This window comes from Geotrypetes seraphini, chromosome 9 (genome assembly GCF_902459505.1).
Source record: "Geotrypetes seraphini chromosome 9, aGeoSer1.1, whole genome shotgun sequence".
Classification (NCBI taxonomy): domain Eukaryota; kingdom Metazoa; phylum Chordata; class Amphibia; order Gymnophiona; family Dermophiidae; genus Geotrypetes; species Geotrypetes seraphini.
In genome coordinates this window covers 78,675,547-78,698,550 of record NC_047092.1, presented here as the reverse complement: position 1 = coordinate 78,698,550, position 23,004 = coordinate 78,675,547, and the positions used below count along the sequence as shown (strand labels likewise).

At 44.6% G+C, this 23,004-nt stretch overlaps 1 protein-coding gene across 2 annotated transcripts in view; it reads left to right on the top strand.

Annotated features, from left to right (window-relative positions):
- The window catches only part of TBK1 (TANK binding kinase 1), a 330,489-nt gene that overhangs the window by 163,219 nt on the left and 144,266 nt on the right, over positions 1 to 23,004 (top strand). For both annotated transcript variants that reach the window (XM_033958608.1, XM_033958609.1), the window contains one exon: positions 4,444 to 4,623. In XM_033958608.1, the coding sequence (XP_033814499.1) occupies positions 4,444 to 4,623 (180 nt within the window). The remainder of the gene's footprint in view (positions 1 to 4,443; positions 4,624 to 23,004) is intronic.

Below are 23,004 nucleotides of genomic sequence, written 5' to 3'. Positions count from 1 at the left end.
GTGATTTCAACTGCATATATATCAAAAATCATATACTGGACACATCACAGTCTAACTGGTAAATATAATCCACAGAGGGACAAGAAAATTAGTTCAAAACTTCCCAACTCCGAGGAGCACCCAAAAAGATACATTTTTGGAGAAAAAAAAGACCTCAGTTAAAAGGCTTCGTGGGTCTAAAAAAAACTCCAAAAAGGTGCTACTACTCAGTTCAACAAATAGGGATCAAAAAAAAAATCTTCCATTCACCTTGAGGAAAATTAAGCAGACTGGCACTTCACAAATACAAAGAAGGGCAGTTACGTTTAGAAAAGCATGATTTCAAGACACAACCTGGGTATTTCACAAGCGCACATGAGGGCAGTTAGGCAGATAAAACAACCTAATCTTGGTACATTTAAACGTTTTGTTGAAACATCATCTGTTCTATCAGATGAATATGGATGCTAAGAGAGAAGAAAATGTAGTAGTACAACCTGAGTTGTATATATTTCTAATATAAAGAGGCAGGGATGGGTACTTGTGGCATAGAAATAAGTACTGTATGTGAGGGTGGGGTGGTTTGTTTTTTATGTGTATTTTATGTAGGATAAGGCAGTTAAGACAAGACTGCTTGCATGTATGTGTATTTGTAACGTGTGTATTTTGTGTTTTTTTTCTCTGCATGTGTTTCTGAAACCCGCTTTGTATAAAGCGGGATATAGATTTTTTAAAAACATAAACCTGAGAAAAATTAATCGTATAATAAACACACCACCACCATACAACACATATGTGCCCACATTACAGTTCTAAAGGAGCACCACCAACTACATCCTATTTTTCAGTTTAATCTCCCCACCCAAAAAAAAAGACAACATAATCATTGCTCTATCATACAAACTGTTGCCTAACATCCACGCAAATTTAATACAACACACTTAGAGAGAAGCTCTCTGCCTCTGTTTTTATACATACAGTGGTGCCTCGCATAACGGACGCCTCGCACAGCGAACGCTGCGCACAACGAACTTTATGTCTTGATCCGTACAACGAACTTCGTTTCACACAACGAAGTCGCCCGAGCTGCATCCTTCCGCACAGGCACTGCGCTTAACTGCCCTCTCTCCGCCTGGTTCCCTCTTGCCCCCCCCGACTCCCCGACACGATCGGGGCAAAAAGGAGCCCAAGCCCTCTTGCCCCGCCGATTCCCCAACTCCCCACACAATATCGGGCCAGGAGGGAGCCCAAGTCCTCCTGGCCACGGCGACCCCCTAACCCCACCCTGCACTACATTACGGGCAGGAGGGATCCCAGGCCCTCCTGCCCTCGACGCAAACCCCCCCTCCCCCCAACGACCGCCCCCCCCCAAGAACCTCCGACCGCCCCCCCAGCCGACCCGCGACCCCCCTGGCCGACCCCCACGACACCCCCAACCCCCTTCCCCGTACCTTTCTGTAGTTGGCCGGACAGACGGGAGCCAAACCCGCCTGTCCGGCAGGCAGCCAACGACGGAATGAGGCCGGATTGGCCCATCCGTCCCAAAGCTCCGCCTACTGGTGGGGCCTAAGGCGCCTGGGCCAATCAGAATAGGCCCGGGAGCCTTAGGTCCCTCCTGGGGGCGGGGCCTGAGGCACATGGGCCCAACCCGACCATGTGCCTCAGGCCCTGCCCCCAGGAGGGACCTAAGGCTCCCGGGCCTATTCTGATTGGCCCAGGCTCCTTAGGCCCCACAAGTAGGCGGAGCTTTGGGACGGATGGGCCAATCCGGCCTCATTCCGTCGATGGCTGCCTGCCGGACAGGCGGGTTTGGCTCCCGTCTGTCCGGCCAACTACAGAAAGGTACGGGGAAGGGGGTTGGGGGTGTCGTGGGGGTCGGCCAGGGGGGTCGCGGGTCGGCTGGGGGGGCGGTCGGAGGTTCTTGGGGGGGGGCGGTCGTTGGGGGGAGGGGGGGTTTGCGTCGAGGGCAGGAGGGCCTGGGATCCCTCCTGCCCGTAATGTAGTGCAGGGTGGGGTTAGGGGGTCGCCGTGGCCAGGAGGACTTGGGCTCCCTCCTGGCCCGATATTGTCGGGGAGTTGGGGAATCGGCGGGGCAAGAGGGCTTGGGCTCCCTTTTGCCCCGATCGTGTCGGGGAGTCGGGGGGGCAAGAGGGCTTGAGCTCCCTCTTGCCCCGATCGTGTCGGGGAGTCCGGGGGGCAAGAGGGCTTGAGCTCCCTCTTGCCCCGATCGTGTCGGGGAGTCGGGGGGGGCAAGAGGGCTTGAGCTCCCTCTTGCCCCGATCGTGTCGGGGAGTCGGGGGGGCAAGAGGGCTTGAGCTCCCTCTTGCCCCGATCGTGTCGGGGGTGCCAGGGACCACACGGAGTCACCCACCGTACCACCCGATTCGGGTAAGCGCAGGTATCGGTGGGTGGCTTATTTGCGGGGGGGTGCCTTATTTTACATTTTTTTCTAAAAAGGGGGGGCTGTCTTATTTGATGGCCCTGCCTTATCATCGGGGAAACACGGTAGAAAAAAAAAAAAATGAACAGTTAAGTCCCAGTTTTTGCCGCTGAGACTCTGCCCTCTCACTGTAAAATTAGACTCTACTTAGTCTGTCTTTAAATTTAAAAAATGTGTGTTGTTTTAAAAAACAATTATGTTTTTAGATGTATCTAAATAAAAATAATAACCAAAAATTTATCTTTTTTTATGTCATCTTAGCATATTTTATGCTACAGAACGAATTATTTTTTTTAACATGTATTGTTATGGGAAAACGCGTTTCACACAACGAACGTTTCACATAACAAACTTGCTCCTGGAACGGATTAAGTTCGTTGTGTGAGGCACCACTGTAGTCACACCCTACACAGAAGCACTGTTTTATTATTTTTTTAAACTATCATTTTTATTGCTGAACTAATAGATATTTCAGATTTTTAACTTTTCACAATTATATGTTCTCTGTGATTGCTTACTACCACTGGTCATGTCAACAACCCTAACTAACAACCTCAGACAGTACAAAAACTGTTTGTATCAACACGACATAAAACTTACACTGTACTTCTACATAACATAACAAAGCATACACGATCCAAAGTGCTTCTACCGTGACTTTGGCTACAACACCTTCCAGCATGTCTACAGGGACAAATTGTATGAAAATACTTCCATTAAAGTTTAATTGGTATCCTACAGACCTACACTTCGTTCTTAAAACATTTAAAATCTCTACATCCTATCTAAACTCATTTCGCCCCTGTATATTATTCTGTGGAACATTTATTGCTTCTACCTACTACTCTTCACAAATGTCTCCTGGATGCCACAAAAAAATGCATTTATTTCCACTTTAATAAGAAAAAGATTATACCATTAGAAGAACAACTGAAAGAAATAAATATACAACAATTTCAAAATTTACAACCACATTGTTTTTCATGTAAATAAACACAATCTATAGTTCCTACAAGATTAATTAGAAAAGCTAAAGGTATTGAAAAAATGTCAAACTTTTAGTGCTCTCAAAGAATATGAATCGGAGCAAACACGTAATCAAATTCAAGAAATAAAAAGAACTGAATCTTCTCAACAACAACATGAACGCTTTAGTTCTCACCAAGAAAATAATGAAAACTTAAACACTATAGTACAATAGCAACAATATAAAACTAAAATAAGAATACCACTACTTCTCTGAGCGAAGCTCAGTTTTCCACATATTGAATAGTAAAAGGCGCTACAGTACTTCCCCAAAATTCACGGGGGTTCCATTCCAGGAACACCTGCGAATTAAAAAAACCCGCAAATGCGGTTTTGAGTATGTCAAGAGGCAGGAGAGGGCAGCTGGGGTGCCGGCGGGTGTACGAAATCATACCCGGTATGCTCCGACCACTTCTTCCTGTTACTAAAGTCAGGCTACACCAATCAGGAGCTGCTTTGACACACAGCTCCTGATTGGTGTAGCCCAGTGGTCTCAAACTCATAGCCTGGAGGCCACATGCGGCCCACCAGGTACTATTTTGAGGTCCTTGGTTTGTTTATCATAATCACAAAAGTAAAATAAAACAGTTTCTTGATCATATAAAGAGTTTGACCTCATGCAAAATTGTCATTTCATTAATAAGGCATTAACTATTTTTTTTCTGAGGCCCTTCCAAGTACCTACAAATCCAAAATGTGGCCCTGCAAAGGGTTTGAGTTTGAGACCACTGGTGTAGCCTGACTTTAGTACAGGAAGAGGCAGTCAGAGCATTCTGCGAATTACTGAGTCCTTGATTTGGGAACCGCGAATTCGCAGAGGAACACTATACTTGCAATAAAAGAATAAGAGACCAATCAGTATCCAGGAAAGCAGTGCAGATAAACTGAATTATTTTGTAACAAAAAACGTTCTTGTAGGTTACTATGATATGTGTAGTATTAATGCTGAGGTTTTAAACATTTATTCTTTTCTTCCATGTCTGTTGGGTGGACTTTAGGGGCCTGCAGAATTTGCTGACACCTGTCCTAGCAAACATTCTTGAGGCGGATCAAGAAAAATGTTGGGGATTTGACCAGTTTTTTGCAGAGACCAGTGATATACTCCATCGAACGATAATCCACATCTTTTCAGTGCAACAGATGGCATTACACAAGATTTATATCCATAGCTACAATACGTAAGAACTTTCTATACATATAAAGTGTAATTTTATAAAGCATTTTTCATGCGTAAAGCAAGTTTTATATGAATAAAATGGCTCTTTATAAATATGCATGGGTATATATATCCTCCGTAAGCGCGCATGCGCACTTAGGAGACCATGATTCCTGATAGCGTGCTGTGTCCTTCCGTGGTCGTATTCTATTTGTGGTGCGTGCCCCACGCAAGCCGGCTTGGAGTAGCTTGCGGCAGCCCCCCCCGAAAGCAAGAGGGCTGTGACCAGGTCGGTGGCGCCCTGCAGCACGTCCCCTGCGGAGAGGCAGAGTGGGGCTTGTAGGTGCAGGTTGTGCCAGAGGAGATCGGGTCGTTCTTCTGCTCCCCTCCTTGGAGTATGCAGTGCGGGCCGTGCATGTGGACCCGGAGGCGCAGGTGCAGTGTGGTGCCGGCTCCGCCACCACTCAGGTGCACCGATAGTGGAACGGGGTTCCTGGGCAGCCGAGCACAGTTTCCTGGCGGCTCATCCTGCCAGCCCGTAGCCATCGTGCAGCCCCCAGATACCAACGGAAATGCGGGGCAGGCAAACAAGGGGAGCAATAGAGCAAGGGTTGGAGGGTAAATAGAGGTAACTTGAGCCTACAGCATCTCCTCCTCTGTGTGGTCACTCACACTAGGAAACAGAACGAGGCACCTGAGAATACCGCCTCCCCAGGCCCGCCTCCACATGATCACCACGCGCATGCGCCGCCTTGCCCTCCCAACCTCTCACACACGTCCTTTCACGCAAATCGGCAACTCTAGTGGTAGGAATGTCGCCAGCAAACACAGCTTTCAATCCGGAGTGCCGAGCACGGCTTGCGGAGTTACTTCACCGCGCCAGGTGGAGATGTATAAGAAAGCGGGGGCGGGGAAGAAGGTGAAGGGAAATGGGGGTGTGGTGCCATGTGGGCGAGAAAGGCAACGTGAACATCGAGGAGGTGCGCTGATGATTCGTACCAGCAGAGGGTATGACAGTGGCTGTTTATTCATAAAGAATGGAGCTTAGCGCAGGTAGAGGAGAATTCTCCCATAAGAAACCATAATACAGCTTTTTAAGACAGAAAGAATATTATAAGAGGGATCTTCGTCTCTTTTAAATGGTTTATTGGCCTCTATAATAAAACCCTAAGTACGCATGCGCACTTAGGAGACCGTGATTCCTGTCAGTGTGCTGTGTCCTTCCGTGGCTGCAAATAGAATACGGCCACAGAAGGACACAGCTTGCGGCATGTGCACCGGCTTGGAGAGGCTTATGGCAGCCCCACGAGAGCAAGATGGCGGTGACCAGGTCGGTGGCGCCCCGCAGCATGTCCCCTGCGGAGAGGCAAAGTGGGACTCGCAGGTGCAGATTATGCTGGAGGAGATCGGGTCGTTCCTTCTGCTCTCCTCCTTGGAGTCTGCAGTGCGGGGCCGCGCACAGAGGCACAGGTGCAGCGCGGTGCTGGCTCTGCCACCACTCAGATGTACCGAGAGTGGAACGGGTTCATGGGCAGCCGAGCGCAGTCTCCTGGCGGCCACAGCCTCAGCAGCCACCAGTTCTCCTCCCAGCTCGCGTCCAGAGCCTTTCCGGCACCACAAATTTCATAAGTCCAGTCCACCCCCAGCGAGAGGTTGAGCGCCACTTCGGTCTCGAGGCCCAAAAAGTGCAGGTCCAGGGCGCTGCCACCGCCCAGCAGCAAGGGGACGCAAAGGCAGGCGATGAGGAGCAGCGGTGGCCCCTCATCCATGCTTCCAGCACCTCAGCCGCCCTGGCCAGCGCTGGCTTCCCCTGCTCCACTCCTCATGAAAGCGGCAGGGAACTTCTTGCCACCCAAACTTTTCTCGCAGATTGCTTCCAAAATGGTTCCGCAGCTCCCACCCCCCTCGGCCGAGTCGGCTGCCAGTTAACTTTTCGTGAACGGGACTCCTGGGCTCAGAAAGGGAAGAAGAGTAGCAAAAGTGGCCTTAAAAGTTTTCGAGTCCCCTGGCAAAATGCAGTCCTCAGCTTTTCACTTCCCCGTGGTGTTTTGGGTGGGGGGGGATCAGGATTCCAGTTTTTCTGCATATCCCAGGAACATACGGCAAGAAAGTAAACTGCTGCTCCTTGTGACCCTGGGCAAGTCACTTAATCCTCCATAGCCCCAGGTACGTTAGATAGATTGTGAGCCCACCGGGACAGAGAGGGAAAAATGCTTGAGTACCTGATTGTAAAAACCGCTTAGATAACCTTGATAGGCGGTATATAAAATCCTAATAAACTTGAAACTTTGCAAAGGGGGCGTGCAGAGGTCTCGCTATAACTCGGTGAGCATTGACAGCCAGGGGTGGGGGAGAAGGCAGCTGCAGACTCTCCCTGCTCTCTGTATTATGTGAATTGCTGCTACAGGGGTGCAGGTTGCCATCTCCATAGAGATGGCCAGGGCTGTAAAGCATCTTGGAGGAATGCCACAGGCCAAGGCTGGCACCTAACCCTTTGCTGCCTCCCTGTGGTCTGGCCTGACAGAGCCAGATGCGTGAGCTTGGGCGCACTTAGGAGGCGGTGATCCCTGCTGCCGTGATGTGTGCCTCCGTGCCGAATTCCATTTGCGGCAGCACGTGGGGCGGCTTGCGGTGCGTGCACCGGCTTGAAGCAGCTTGCAGCGCGTGCACCAGCTTGGTACATGGATTGAGTGGTGATTTGTCTCTACAACGGCAGGAGGGTGTCATGCGGGCACTGCGAGGTGTGCTGGTAAGAAGTGGAGGGGGAGAGGGAAAGGGGACTGCTTTGGGGGAATGTGCTTGGGGGGCAGGCAGCAATCATGCTTTGCTCTGGGAGGGAGGGGAAACAGAAAGGGGCCACGGAGAAACAGGCAGGCATGGCGCAACAGAGAAATACAGGGACAGGGGGAGGTAAAACAAAGGGAGAAGGGGCTGCTGCTGGACAGGGGGAGCAGGCAAGGGGTGGTGGTGGACAGCCGAGGAAAGAGAAAGACAGAAAAAAAGAAAGACAGACACGCACACACATCTATTCTAGCACCCGTTAATGTAATGGCTTAAAGACTTGTGTGTGTGTGTATATACAGTGGTGCCTCACACAACGAACTTAATCCGTTCCAGGAGCAAGTTTGTTATGTGAAACGTTCGTTGTGTGAAACGCGTTTTCCCATAACAATACATGTTAAAAAAAATAATTCGTTCTGTAGCATAAAATATGCTAAGATGACATAAAAAAAGATACATTTTTGGTTATTATTTTTATTTAGATACATCTAAAAACATAATTGTTTTTTAAAACAACACACATTTTTTAAATTTAAAGACAGACTAAGTAGAGTCTAATTTTACAGTGAGAGGGCAGAGTCTCAGCGGCAAAAACTGGGACTTAACTGTTCATTTTTTTTTTTTTTCTACCGTGTTTCCCCGATGATAAGGCAGGGCCATCAAATAAGACAGCCCCCCCTTTTTAGAAAAAAATGTAAAATAAGGCACCCCCCCGCAAATAAGCCACCCACCGATACCTGCGCTTACCCGAATCGGGTGGTACGGTGGGTGACTCCGTGTGGTCCCTGGCACCCCCGACACGATCGGGGCAAGAGGGAGCTCAAGCCCTCTTGCCCCCCCCGACTCCCCGACACGATCGGGGCAAGAGGGAGCTCAAGCCCTCTTGCCCCCCCCCGACTCCCCGACACGATCGGGGCAAGAGGGAGCTCAAGCCCTCTTGCCCCCCCGACTCCCCGACACGATCGGGGCAAGAGGGAGCTCAAGCCCTCTTGCCCCCCCGACTCCCCGACACGATCGGGGCAAAAGGGAGCTCAAGCCCTCTTGCCCCCCCGACTCCCCGACACGATCGGGGCAAAAGGGAGCCCAAGCCCTCTTGCCCCGCCGATTCCCCGACAATATCGGGCCAGGAGGGAGCCCAAGTCCTCCTGGCCACGGCGACCCCCTAACCCCACCCTGCACTACATTACGGGCAGGAGGGATCCCAGGCCCTCCTGCCCTCGACGCAAACCCCCCCTCCCCCCAACGACCGCCCCCCCCAAGAACCTCCGACCGCCCCCCCAGCCGACCCGCGACCCCCCTGGCCGACCCCCACGACACCCCCAACCCCCTTCCCCGTACCTTTCTGTAGTTGGCCGGACAGACGGGAGCCAAACCCGCCTGTCCGGCAGGCAGCCATCGACGGAATGAGGCCGGATTGGCCCATCCGTCCCAAAGCTCCGCCTACTGGTGGGGCCTAAGGCGCCTGGGCCAATCAGAATAGGCCCGGGAGCCTTAGGTCCCTCCTGGGGGCAGGGCCTGAGGCACATGGTCGGGTTGGGCCCATGTGCCTCAGGCCCCGCCCCCAGGAGGGACCTAAGGCTCCCGGGCCTATTCTGATTGGCCCAGGCGCCTTAGGCCCCACCAGTAGGCGGAGCTTTGGGACGGATGGGCCAATCCGGCCTCATTCCGTCGTTGGCTGCCTGCCGGACAGGCGGGTTTGGCTCCCGTCTGTCCGGCCAACTACAGAAAGGTACGGGGAAGGGGGTTGGGGGTGTCGTGGGGGTCGGCCAGGGGGGTCGCGGGTCGGCTGGGGGGGCGGTCGGAGGTTCTTGGGGGGGGCGGTCGTTGGGGGGAGGGGGGGTTTGCGTCGAGGGCAGGAGGGCCTGGGATCCCTCCTGCCCGTAATGTAGTGCAGGGTGGGGTTAGGGGGTCGCCGTGGCCAGGAGGACTTGGGCTCCCTCCTGGCCCGATATTGTGTGGGGAGTTGGGGAATCGGCGGGGCAAGAGGGCTTGGGCTCCTTTTTGCCCCGATCGTGTCGGGGAGTCGGGGGGGGCAAGAGGGAACCAGGCGGAGAGAGGGCAGTTAAGCGCAGTGCCTGCGCGGAAGGATGCAGCTCGGGCGACTTCGTTGTGTGAAACGAAGTTCGTTGTACGGATCAAGACATAAAGTTCGTTGTGCGCAGCGTTCGCTGTGCGAGGCGTCCGTTATGCGAGGCACCACTGTATATATATATATATATATACACACACATACACATACACACATACATACATACTTACAAGTATGAGTGCTAATAAAAGCATGTGTAGTTTTTTACATGGAGTGTGCATTGGCATTCCTGGGACATAGTTTGGGTGGAGCAGAACAGAGTTACAATGTACAATACTTGCATACTTTATTTTTGTGTACACGTATTTTTTAAATTACACCTGTCTCAGATCAACTCAGTGGTATTGGGAACAGTTCTGTGAGCCTATTTTATAAAGGCACTTTGGTACCTGTGTTGTCTTTTAAAAATAGAGATAAAATAAGGACATCTTTTAAAATATTTTTATTGGTATCATGTTATAAAATTTCCTTGAGGGTAGTTTTCTTTGAAAGGCTGAATGCTTGAAGTTGAAGGGGTATCTTTTTAAACTTTATGTGGATTTTTACCAGCTTTTAGCAGTGTTGTCCTTTTTAACTGGTACTTCTAAAATCTCATGGTTAAAGTTAAATTTGCAGAGGTAAGTATCACACCAAAAAACAAACAGTGGTCTCTACTTTTTTGATGAAAGTAGCTGATATAAAAATGAAAAGAGACTATGTATGATGGATGTTATTATCAGCAAACATCAAGAGTCACCATGGAGGTCACAATGGTGAATCTTTTTGTGTCATATTTTGAAGATAGATGAATCTGCTCTTCCCTGTTCTCTCAACAGATTTTACACTGGTAATGGTACATTGATGATATTTTTTTTCTTTTGGATTAGCGCCAAGAAGTTGGATGAATGTGTTGAGGGGCTCACTAAATGTTTCCAAAATCATATTGTATTTGTTCTCTTTGCTAATTTTTGTAAACCATGCTGAGCTCTATTGTTTATAGAGAAGATGCGGTATATAAGCCTGTTTAGTTTAGTTTAGTTTCCCCAAAGTAAAGTTTGAGATGACATGCATCCATGAACACAGAACAGAATTAAGCAGTTCAGCTTTATCCTTATCAGCTTTTACATATTTAACCTTTTCACCCTTTAACCTCACAATGCCATTTTGACACTTCCTCCTATCACATATTTAAAAAAAAGTCTTGTCCCCCAATTTTACAGTGTTGGCCATCTTTTCTTCCATTTCCATCTTTGCTTTTCTGAGAACTTGTCCTGCTTCTCTTAGCTTTTTCAGATTTTTTTCCACATTTGAACATGTTACACCCCCCTTCCCCTCCTCTTTCATTTATACTGATTGCCCATACATTTGAACATAAGAATTGCCGCTGCTGGGTCAGACCAGTGGTCCATCGTGCCCAGCAGTCCGCTCACATGGCGGCCCTTAGGTCAAAGGAACTTGTCTAACTTTGTCTTGAATCCCTGGAGGGTGTTTTCCCTTATAACAGCCTCCGGAAGAGCATTCCAGTTTTCTACCATTCTCTCGGTGAAAAAGAACTTCCTTACGTTTGTACGGAATCTATCCCCTTTTAACTTTAGAGAGTTCTCTCTACCTTGGAGAGGGTGAACAAACCTGTCTTTATCTACTAAGTCTATTCCCTTCATTATCTTGAATGTTTCGATCATGTCCCCTTGGATGTCTCACTGCCATCTAAAACTGAATAAGGCTAAAACCAAATTCCTTATCTTTCTGCCTAAACTCACATCCCCTCTCCTGATGTTCTCTATTTCTCATTCATTCATTCAGTTTTCTATACCCAAGAGAGCTCAAAACAGTTTACATTAATTTATTCAAGTATGCAAGCATTTTTCCCTGTATGTCCCAGCGGACTCATAATCTCTCTAATGTATCTGTGGCAATGGGGGGATTAAGTAACTTGCCCAGTGTGGGTTTGAACCCACAACCCCAGGGTGCTGAGGCTGTAGCTTTAACCACTGCACCACACAATTTCCCTTAACTTTCTCATTAGAATTCATGCACTCAGCCATCAGTGCACAGCTCTAACACATAGTTTTCTGCATCAGATTCAGACAGGCAGGCAGGCAGGCAGCAGGGAGCCCAATCTTTATCACCTAAAGACAAAAGCTGCTTTCAAAATCTTCTTTCACCCAGTGTTAAGGTGCAGGGGACCATCCGCCCATGCTCCTATGCCAACAGGTGACACCTGGTAGAGGAAAGTGAACTGATGTCTTGTGTTGATACCTTTGTAAGGTTAGGTTTGTAGAGAAGGGTGATATAATAATTAATATGTGAGATCATCAAATACAATTCTCACAGCTGGAACTCCCAATGTGCCAGGATCATTAGTCTGGATAAGATTAATGAATATATTAATATAATCCTGGCAAAGCCCAGAGGGTTTTAAGGAAAGTTGACCCTCAGGAAGTAAAAATTTTGCAGAACTGTTTGCCCAAATTAACTGTCTCTTCTGGAGTTTTGTTGTAAACAGTAGTGAACATATGTATTGAGGATCAAGTAGCTGTTTTGTAAATGTCTTCAAGAGATGTAAATCACTGAAGCTTGTGATTGTGGAGCAGCAAGTGGCAGTTGGTTTCTGCAATTCGTGAGTAAAGGAAAGTTACTTTTGCTCTTTTTGGTCTGTTTAATTGAGCAAGTTGTGACAGAAGTTATTTTCCATTTTAGGTTAGCCTGACTTGTTGGTGCTTAAGGCCCTGAAGCAGTGTTTGTGTACCACGAAACGATCGTCGGCCTTTTTTTTACCCTGCTTATGGTTTTTTTCCACTGCATTTATTTGTCTTGGCTATGTATGTTTTGCTCCCACCTGCCAGTATTTAGTAAATTCTTGTGAAAGTTTTCTGCCTGTGATGCTTGGGCGTTAAGGTGTGGGTACCTATGTCTGAGGCTTTTCTTTCACTTTAAGAATTACAATTTCTGGCTTTTGTGTGGCACTTTTGATACTGGAGTGTTGATTATATTTTCTATTTGTCATTTTTCTCTCTAGTTCTGGTTTTTCATTGTTAGTCAGATTTAATAGTAGACATTCAGAATATATCTAAAAAAGGGGAAATTTTACTAATAGGTGATTTTAACATGCCGGATGTTGATTGGAGTATCCCTATTGTGGGGTCATCTAGAAGTAGGGAGATCCTGGATTTTCTACAAGAACTGTACCTGCAGTTGGCAATGAAACCAGCGAGCAACGTCTACCACGAGCTATCAAAATTAAAGGTAAACAAAGCTATGGGCCCGGATAATCTACACCCCAGAGTACTTCGAGAATTGAGAGATGTCCTTGCAGAACCGTTAGCCGAGCTTTTCAATTTTTCCCTAACCAAGGGAAAAGTTCCCTTGGACTGAAAAACTGCCAACATTATTCCGCTCCACAAAAAGGGATGCAGGTCAGAGGCTGAAAATTACAGACCGGTGAGTCTCATATCAATAGTGAGTAAACTCATGGAAACATTAATTAAAAACAGATTGGACTCCAGTCCAGTTAGAAGACTTTATTAAAGAGAAACCTTTGCTGAAAGTTTAATTTCTATTATTGATTTTCATTTTTGGAGGATGATGTATAAAATATAAATGCCATTTGCCTATCCTTAGATGGTAGATAGATAGATTTGATTTTTCTTCTTTCTTTTTAAAAATACTGGCGACCATGATAATGTGGACTAGGACACGGTTGACTAATTGCCTTATATATGCTTTAATGTTCTCTATATTGAGTTTGTTGTGATCATTCATGAATATTTGTTGTTAATGTACTGTAATGAATAATCAAATAAAGAATTAAAAATAAAAAATAAAAACAGATTGGACACAATTCTGGACGACGAAAGATTAAGGGATCCCCACCAGCATGGCTTTACAAAGGGAAGGTCTTGTCAATCCAATCTGATAAGCTTCTTTGACTGGGTAACAAAAAAACTGGACAGGGGAGAGTCCCTGGACATCATGTATTTGAACTTCAGTAAGGCTTTTGAAAGTGTCCCACACCGTAGATTATTGAACAAGATGAACACGATAAGATTAGGAGAAACACTGGCTGCATGGGTAGAAGACTGGCTTAGCAGCAGACTTCAAAAGGTAATGGTAAATGGTATTCCATCAAAAACGTCGAGAGTGACCAGTGGAGTGCCGCAGGGCTCGGTCTTGGGCGCGATGCTATTTAATATCTTTGTAAGGGATCTAACTCAGGGATTTCGAGGCAAAATTACATTATTTGCCGATGACGCTAAACTATGCAGTGTTGTGGGCAAGGCAACAGAACCTGACAGCGCAACCAGGCCCAATACTATGGAGCAGGACCTACTTTTACTAGAACAATGGTCCAGTACTTGGCAACTAAATTTTAATGCCAAAAAATGTAAGGTAATGCATCTTGGTAGTGGAAATCCATGCAGAACATACACCTTGAATGGTGAGAACTTAACAAGAACTGTTACAGAAAGGGACTTGGGAGTAATCATCCGGGAAGATATGAAAGCTGCCAATCAGGAGGAGAAAGCTTCAACCAAGGCTAGACAAATGCTGGGTTGCATCAGAAGGAGCTTTATCAGCCGAAAGCCTGAAGTCATACTGCCGTTATACAGATCCATGGTGAGACCTCACCTGGAGTACTATGTCCAGTTTTGGAGGCCACACTATCAAAAGGATGTGAAGAGAATGGAGTCGATCCAGAGAATGGCCACTAGAATGGTCTCGGGACTTAAAGATCTCCCATATGAAGAACGTCTGAGCAGACTGCGCTTGTACTCTCTCGAAGAGCGCAGAGAAAGGGGGGGACATGATAGAAACATTCAAATATATCACGGGCCGCATTGAGGTGGAGGAAAAAATCTTACGGGTCCCACGGCGACAAGAGGGCATCCACTAAAACTTAAGGGGGGAAGACTTCATGGTGACACCAGGAAATACTTCTTCACTGAAAGGGCGATTGATCGATGGAATGGTCTTCCACGCCAGGTAGTCGAGGCCAGTAACCTGCTCAACTTCAAGAGACGATGGGACAAACAGGCGGGGTTGCTACAGAGTTATACTTAAAAGATGGATTCTCAAAGGAGGGAGGGTTCTTGAGTGGGCAGATTTTTTGGGCCGCCAGCCCTTTTCTGCTGTCATACTCTATGTTTCTATGAGATGTGGTCATACTGGACTTAGTGTACATTTTAATATTAAGACGGGTATAGAGTGGTCTCATTCATAAGTAAAGGTTCAAGACTTTTAAAACTAATTTTGTTCAGATGGGGGATTACTTCAAGGAATTGTCTGGATGGGAACATCTGGAAAGAGTAGAAATGCAGTGGGCAAAACTGAAAGGAGTTATTGTAAGGGCAACAAACCTTTTTGTGAGGCAAGTAAGTAAAAGTAAGAGGAAAAGAAGGCCACTTTGGTTCTCAAAAGTAGTAGCTGAGAAGGTAAGAAATAGGAAGTTAGCTTTTATAAACTACAAAAGATCGTAGAAAGAGGAAGATGGGCAAAAATATCTGGAAAAGTTAAGAAAGGCTGGTTGAGTAGTCAGGAAAGCAAAGATACAAATGGAAGAAAACAGGGAGACAAGACTTTTTTTATATCTATCTATCTATCTATCTATCTATCTATCTATCTATATATATTAGTGATAGGAAAAAAATGCAAAAGTGGCATTGTGAGACTCCAAAGTGAAGGGGAAGAATATGTAGCAGCTGATAAAGAAAAAAAGGTTGACTTGCTTAACAGATATTTTTGTTCTATGTTCACGGCTGAAGTGCTGGGAGCGGGACCACAGAAAATAAATGTGAATAGGGATGGAGGAGTGGTAGACCCTGATCGATTTTCAAAGGGTTGCATTTGTGAGGAGCTAGCTAAATTAAAGGTAGATAAAGCAATGGGGCCAGATGGTGTACATCCGAGGGTGCTGAAAGAACTTAGGGAAGTTCTTGTGGCTCTGCTGACTGTCCTTTTCAATGCTTCTCTAGGGTCGGGATCGGTACTGGAGGACTGGAGAAGGGCACATGTGGTCCCTTTACACAAAAGTGGAAGTAAGGAAGAAGTAGGGAATTTCAAGCCAGTAAGTCTGACTTCTATGGTAAGCAAATTAATGGAAATGCTTTTAAAACAGTGAATGGTGAAGTTTCTGGAATCCGGTGGATTACAGGACAGGAGGCAAATGGATTCACTAGAGGTAGGTCTTGTCAGACAAATCCTGATAAATTTCTTTGACAGGGTGAGCAGAGAATTGAGTAGAGGGAGTGTGCCAGTTGTGGTGTATTTAGATTTTAGCAGATACTTGTAGTTCTTGTAACATCAGGAGAAAATCCAAATTTTCTTTCCGTAAAATAACATCTAAGAATTGCGAAAAAACAGTCTCATTACTGAATTCAAATCTTGTTCAAAAACAAAGTAAACCAACAAAGTGGCTCTCTCTGTTTCAACCGACACCGAGGATTCCAAAATCTCTGTAGATTTAGTGGCTCTACAGCTTCTAAACCTTCACCTTCTATAGAGGCAATTGGTAACTTTTTTTTGAGGTAAATAGAATATACGATTAATGGGTGTGATTATATGTGATGATCTTAAGGTGGCCAAACAGGCTAACAAGATGATGGCGAAAGCTAGAAGGATTCTAGGATGCTTAGTTATGGGCAGTTGGAAAAAGGAGATTTTGATGCCCCCATTTAAAACTTTAGTAAGACCTCATTTAGAATATTGTGTACAATTCTGGACCTTCAAATGATATAAAAAGGATGGAGTCAGTCTAGAGGAAGGTTACTAAATTGGTGCATGGTCTTCATAATAAAGCATATGGGGACAAACTTAAAGATCTCAATCTGTATACTTTGGAGGAAAGGCGTGAGAAAGGCGATATGATAGATGTTTAGATACCTATGTGATGTAAAGGCGCATGAGTTGAGTCTCTTTCATTTGAAAGGAAGCTCTGGAATGAGAAGGCATAGGATGAAGTTAAGAGGTGATAGGTTCAGGAGTAATCAAAGGAAATACTTTTTTACAGAAAGGGTGGTAGATGTGTGGAACAGTCTCCTGGAAGAGGTGGTGGAGACAGACTGTGTCTGAATTCAAGAAAGCCTCTTAGAGAGAGAAAGAGATAATGGTTACTGTGGATGGACAGACTAGATGGGCCATTTGGCCTTTATCTGCCATCATGTTTCTATTGTCAGAGGCATGTTGCATAGTGTGGGATCGTAACACATAATATAGAATGGATGTGTTTCGGGCTTTGGCAATATGGGAGGAGAAATGTTTCTTTTTAGCTGTTTGTAGGCCAAATTTGTACTGAGAAGCACGTCCTTTGTATTGTGTTGCTGATAACTAAAGATCGGTATTTTTTCCATTGGTATTCTGCTGATCTAAGTTGGCGCTTGAGTAACATAACATAACTATTCACTTATATACCGCAACTACATTGCAGTTCAGTGCGGTTTACAATTCTAAAATACTGCAGATTCACAGTGAATTACAACTCAGTTATTTAAAAAATTTCTCAAAGATAAGATTTTAACAATTTCCTGAAGATTTGATAAGTATCAAATCTTAAAATCAGATTACCAAAGTTCTTACCCCATTGAGTAATTGAAGCTCAGACCGAACCAGGGGTCCTTTTGAATAGAATGAGATAGATTATATTGAGTAGTGTGCAGAGGGGTGTATCCCAAATTTCCAACTGCTTTACAAGGGGGAATTGATCGAAAGTATCCAAAGGAAGGAAGAGGTTGGCTGAGATGGAGTCAGAAGACTATAGTCTCGGTGAGGGGGGGGACAGCAGTAGGATTTAGAGATGGTGATGGAGGCCTTAACTCAGGGGTGTCCAATGTCGGTCCTCGAGGGCCGAAGTCCAGTCGGGTTTTCAGGATTTCCCCAATGAATATGCATGAGATCTATTTGCATGCACTGCTTTCAATGCATATTCATTGGGGAAATCCTGAAAACCCGACTGGATTGCGGCCCTCGAGGACCGACATTGGACACCCCTGCCTTAACTGAAAAGGATATTAAGGAGTGTTCGGTCCACAGAAGATTGGTAACTGTTACTGAAGTCAATGAGGGTGGTACTAGGGACAATTCTCTTGCTGGGAATAGTGCAGTCTCGTCAAAATGTATATTGAAGTCTCCTAATATAATTGGATATTGAGTGGAGATACAATGGTCTATAGTTTGAGACTGGAGAGAGGAGAGAGATGATGATGTAGGAGGGGGAGGGTAATAGAAGAAAGTCTAATGTGGTATTTATAGAGAGGCAAAATGTAAGGGTTTCAAGGTTAGTGAGGGAGGTGGACAAAAGAAATTGTGGCTGAAGGCGAGTGGAGAATGACTGCTAAGCCGCCACCTTTCCAGTCTTGTTGGTTTGCGTGATAATAGTGGTAGTTGGTAGGACAGGTAATTTGTGTGTAAACCTGGTCACTTTCTATGAGCCATGTCTGTCGGGCATAGAGGGTCAAGTTGATGTAATTGTGATTAGGTCTTTTATCAAATATTATTTATTTCAGAGTGATAGAGTAATCATAGAAAGGAATGGTGTCATGGTGGGGGTAGCAGGGTGTTAGAATGGATATGAGACATCTTGTAAGTGATTTACCTTGATTGTAGGCTTTGTTTGGTGGAATACATTGTCCCTATAGGACCGGAATTGTGGAGGTGAAACACGTAGACGTAAAATGTGCAGAGAGAATAAAGAGAATGGGAACAACGTAGATCAATGAGTAAAGCTTCATGGTGTGGATATAAGGCAAGCAAGAAAGAGTGCACCAATGACGTGGGCTGCAAAAATAGTGAGGATTTAAAGGTATTACCAATGAGGTCAGCTTCAGAGTGGGAGTCAGTTCCTTACTCTCCCCTTCTTTCGATTTGGTTCTCTTCTTACTTCTCCGGTTGCTTTGCAAAAGTCATCATGGATAAAATCTCTCCCAGTCCCTTTAATGAGTATGGTATACCTCAAGGATCCATCCTCTCACCACCCCTATTTAACATTTTTCTGGTTCCCCTCCTGATTCTAGGACAATCAATAGGGTTCACAATGTATGCTTATGCTGATGATATCCAGCTCATACATCTCATAGATCCCGAAAATTCAAATAACATCAAAGATTAGTCAGTGGTTAAATGACAATAAATTAGCACTTAATGTAGCAAAAACAAAATCAATGCTCTTCCCATGGAAAGAAGGCCACTCTCTAACTACTCCCATCTGTCTCCTATCAATGCCACTACAAAATGTAACATCCTTGAAACTCCTAGGCATCATATTTGACAACAAATTAACTTGCCACCAGTTCAATAGTACAAAAATGTTTTTACAGCTTACGTATGATCCATTCTCTCATAAACCTCCTTGAACCATCATCAATAAACACTTTGGTTCATTCATTGGTAATCTCAAAACTTGACTACTGTAATGTGCTCTATAAAGGAATAACACAAAAAGAGCTTAGGCACTTACAGATAATACAAAGCACAGCAATTAAATTGATAAGAAAAGATAAAAAATACAATCACGTAACACCTCTTCTGATTAATGCACATTGGCTACCTATTTCCCACAAATTAACATATAAAATCCCACTCTTAGCATTTAAAACACACTTTCACCATACCCCCGAATTCCTAGACAGGCTTCTAATTCCACATTCCCCCTCTAGAGCTCTCTGATCAAACACCCAACATCTAGCAGATGAAATTTAATGTGAAGAAATGCAAAGTGATGCACATTGGGAAAGATAACCTGAATCACAGTTCCCGGTGCTAGGGTCTACTTTGGGGATTAGCGCCCAAAAAAAGGATCTGGGTATCATCGTAGACAATATAATGAAACCTTCCGCCCAATGTGCGGCAGTGGCCAAAAAAGCAAACAGGATGCTCGGAATTATTAAAAAAGGGATGGTTAACAAAACTAAGAATGTTATTATGCCCCTGTATCACTCCATGGTGCGACCTCATCTGGAGTACTGTGTTCAAGTCTGACCTCCTTATCTCAAGAAAGGTATAGTATCGCTAGAAAAGGTTCAAAGAGTGACCAAGGTGGTAAAGGTGATGGAACTCCTCTCGTATGAGGATAGACTAAAACGGTTAGGGCTCTTCAGCTTGGAAAAGAGACGGCTGAGGGGAGATATGATTGAAGTCTATAAAATCCTGAGTGGAGTAGAATGGGTACAAGTGATCGATTTTTCACTCTGTCAAAAATTACAGTCTAGGGAACACTCGATGAAGTTACAGGGAAATACTTTTAAAACGAATAGGAGGAAATTTTTTTTTCACTCAGAAAATAGTTAAGTTCTGGAACACATTGCCAGAGGTTGTGGGTAAGAGCAGAAAGCGTAGCTGGTTTTAAGAATGGTTTGGACAAGTTTCTGGAGGAAAAGTCCATAGTCTGTTATTAAGAAAGACATGGGGGAAGCCTCTGCTTGCTCTGTATCAGAAAAACAGGGAATATTGCTACTCCTTGGGTTTTGGCCAGGTACTACTGACCTGGATTGGCCACCGTGAGAATGGGCTACTGGGCTTGATGGACCAAATGTCTGACCCAGTAAGGCTATGCTTATGTTCGTTTGTACTATCAATACCTTCAATGTGACAAATTATTTATGATACCACACGTTCCTCTATCTTCTCTGTAAATGCCCTGCAATTATGAACTCCATGCCAATTTATTTATGGGAAGAATCATCGCTTGACTGTTTTGAAGCTAACCTAAAAACTTTCTTATTTAGGGATGCGTTTGTCCTATAATCGAACAGCCAGAATTCCCTCTCCTAATGTACTTACCTTTTTCATCTCACTTTCCTTTACAATATTGTATTTCCTCCTCCTTACCTATTGTTTTAATACAAGTTTGTTTTCAAATGCACTCACACAATGTCTTTGAACTGTAAATGTAATTCCTAGTTTTATTTTATCTAATTTTTTATGCTGCTTAGAAATGTGATAAGCGGGTTAACAAATTTTAATAAACTTGAAACTAAAGCCCATTTGTGCTCTTGCCCTGCAGTCGCTTTGTCATCCTGTCCCCCTGTCTTTAACCAACAGATTTGCATTTTCCAACTATGCAGACAAATCAGAGAAAAGCTCATGTCTGGATTTCAGGTTGATCAGATAACCAGAGACAATTTAAGGCAAATTTAAGCCTCCAAGATAACCTTGACCTTTTATTAAACTGGAAGCCTCAAGAGTCAAGCAAGGAATATTCTCAACCTGATTACTGGACCCATCCATATTGTGTCAGTATTTTTCTGCCCTTGTTCACTTGCTACCAATTTGGATATTCTCATTTCTGCTAGGTTAGTCACAATTCTGGAGGGTCTAATAAATCCAAGAGTCCCACTTTATAAAGGGTGTGCCAAATTTAATCCAAAACTGATACTCTCGTCGTATTTCCTACCACCACCACCCCTCCCCAAATTGTAATTACAGTCCCAAATAGGAAGATCAACTGATATTTCATCTTTTCAGCCCTCAGTCTTTTGGTGAAATCTTTTAAATCCCATAATTTTGTTATTGTCCCAGAAGAGTAATCTGTAAATAGTCCAACTTTGTTTTCCTCCCAGACTAAAAAGCCCAAAACTATAACTTTAGCAGGATTTTTTCCTTGATTACATATAGTAGCAAGCTATGATATCTTGTAGTCTGTTCTACCACAAGACCCCAGGGATCTATGAGCCCCTTTGGTTTCGATGCTTAAATCCTAATAATTTGCACTTCTGGCCACTAGCGCTAGTTTCTCAATCATTTCCTATGCAGTCAGAAAACTTGATCTCTAAGAGATACCTCTTTAACAAATATTCTGTCACCTTGGTCTACTTTCTAGGTCTTCAATTTTTTTCTGCCAGTTCCATTATCTCCTTTCTCACACTGCCAATTTATTGTCTCAAGGTCAAGAGAACCTCACTCTGTTTCTCTACATGTGCTACTTCCTCCACTCACTTACCGATATATCCATATGCAGCTCCAAGACAGTCCTTTCAGTTTTTCAGTTTCTTGATTTATTTCCTGCAGCCCACTTTTGGAACATCCCCAATTCTCTGCAGGGTCTTTGGCCACTGGGACACAGCTGCTTGTGCTCTGCTAATTATCCAGTGTTTCCAGAACTGCTGTCATGCTTTTTCCCTCACGTGGAGCTAGGCCTGAGCTTGGGAAAGCCAACACTGATTTTCTTTTCTTTTTTTTTTTTGCCATCTCATGCACTCACCTCAGCTCCAAAGCAATCAGCACAACACTTTGAGTGGTTTGAAGGCACTAGAGGAAATCTGCACCCTAAAATAGGTATGTCTTCACGAGCTCTGCTACAGTTCGAACACTGTACATGTGTTTTAGTTGATAATGTAGGCATTTTTTTAAAATTAGAATTCTTGTTGCTTTTCCAGCAACATTATAGAAACTTAGAAAACATAATGATGATGACATGCAGTTCATCCAGTATGCCCATTATGAAGATAAATTTTATACATGTTTAGGCTGAACATATTTATTTGGATTTATTTATCACCATTTGGAAAAAAAATCATCCAAGGTGGTGTACAGCAAGAATAAGTTGAATATAGCAACAGAGAACAGTGAAAATATCCAAATAATCTATGTCAAAGTTGTTCCGTGACCATTTTTAGGTTTAGAAAATTCCTATAATATAAAGGGTGGATGGACCTCTGGCTAAGGTATTTGTGTTTCACCAAAGCCAGTCCACATGTTGAGAAGAATAAGCCAGATGAACCTTGATTGATACTGTCAGTTGATCAGAAGCAATTTAAATATCACCTAAAAAGTGCTGTGGAGTAACAGGGCTATGATTTAGATCAGGGGTGCCCACACTTTTTGGGCTTGCGAGCTACTTTTAAAATGACCAAGTCAAAATGATCTACCAACAATAAAATTTAAAAAAACACAAAGCACACTGTACGCAGAGAAAATGTTAATTATCATTTATATTCTGGGTTTTTTTTCAAAGAGATCAAGGCAGATGACTTTATGCAATGTCACTTCAGTAACAACCATAGAAAAATAGACAAATATACCCACTTCCTTTTTACTAAACCGCAATAGCGGTTTTTAGTGCAGGGAGTTGTGCTGAATGCCCTGTGCTGCTCTCGATGCTCATAGGCTCTCTGCGCTAAAAACCGCTATTGCGGTTTAGTAAAAGGGGGCCTTAGTGCAAAATATAGACAGCAGATATAAATTCTCAAAATGGCCACATTTTGATCACTAAATTGAAAATAAAATCATTTTTCCTACCTTTGTTGTCTGGACATTATTCAAATCTTGTTGGTTCCAGGCTCTGGTTGTCTTCTGATAACTTGCTTGCCATGGTCTCCTTCTTTTTTCTTTCTCTGTGCTAACCATCCATCTTCTATCTCTGTCCTCCACTTCCATTTTCCTTCCCTCCCCTGGAAATCTGGCATCTTTCCTTTTTTTCATCTCCATCCACAGATCCACCCTTCTCAACTACCCTTTCATCGAGCATCTCTCTCTCCTTCCCCACCACCCCAGGGTCTACCATCTCTCCCTTTCTTTTCCCAACTACCCTCCTATCCAGTATCTCTTTCCCCCCCTCCACACCAT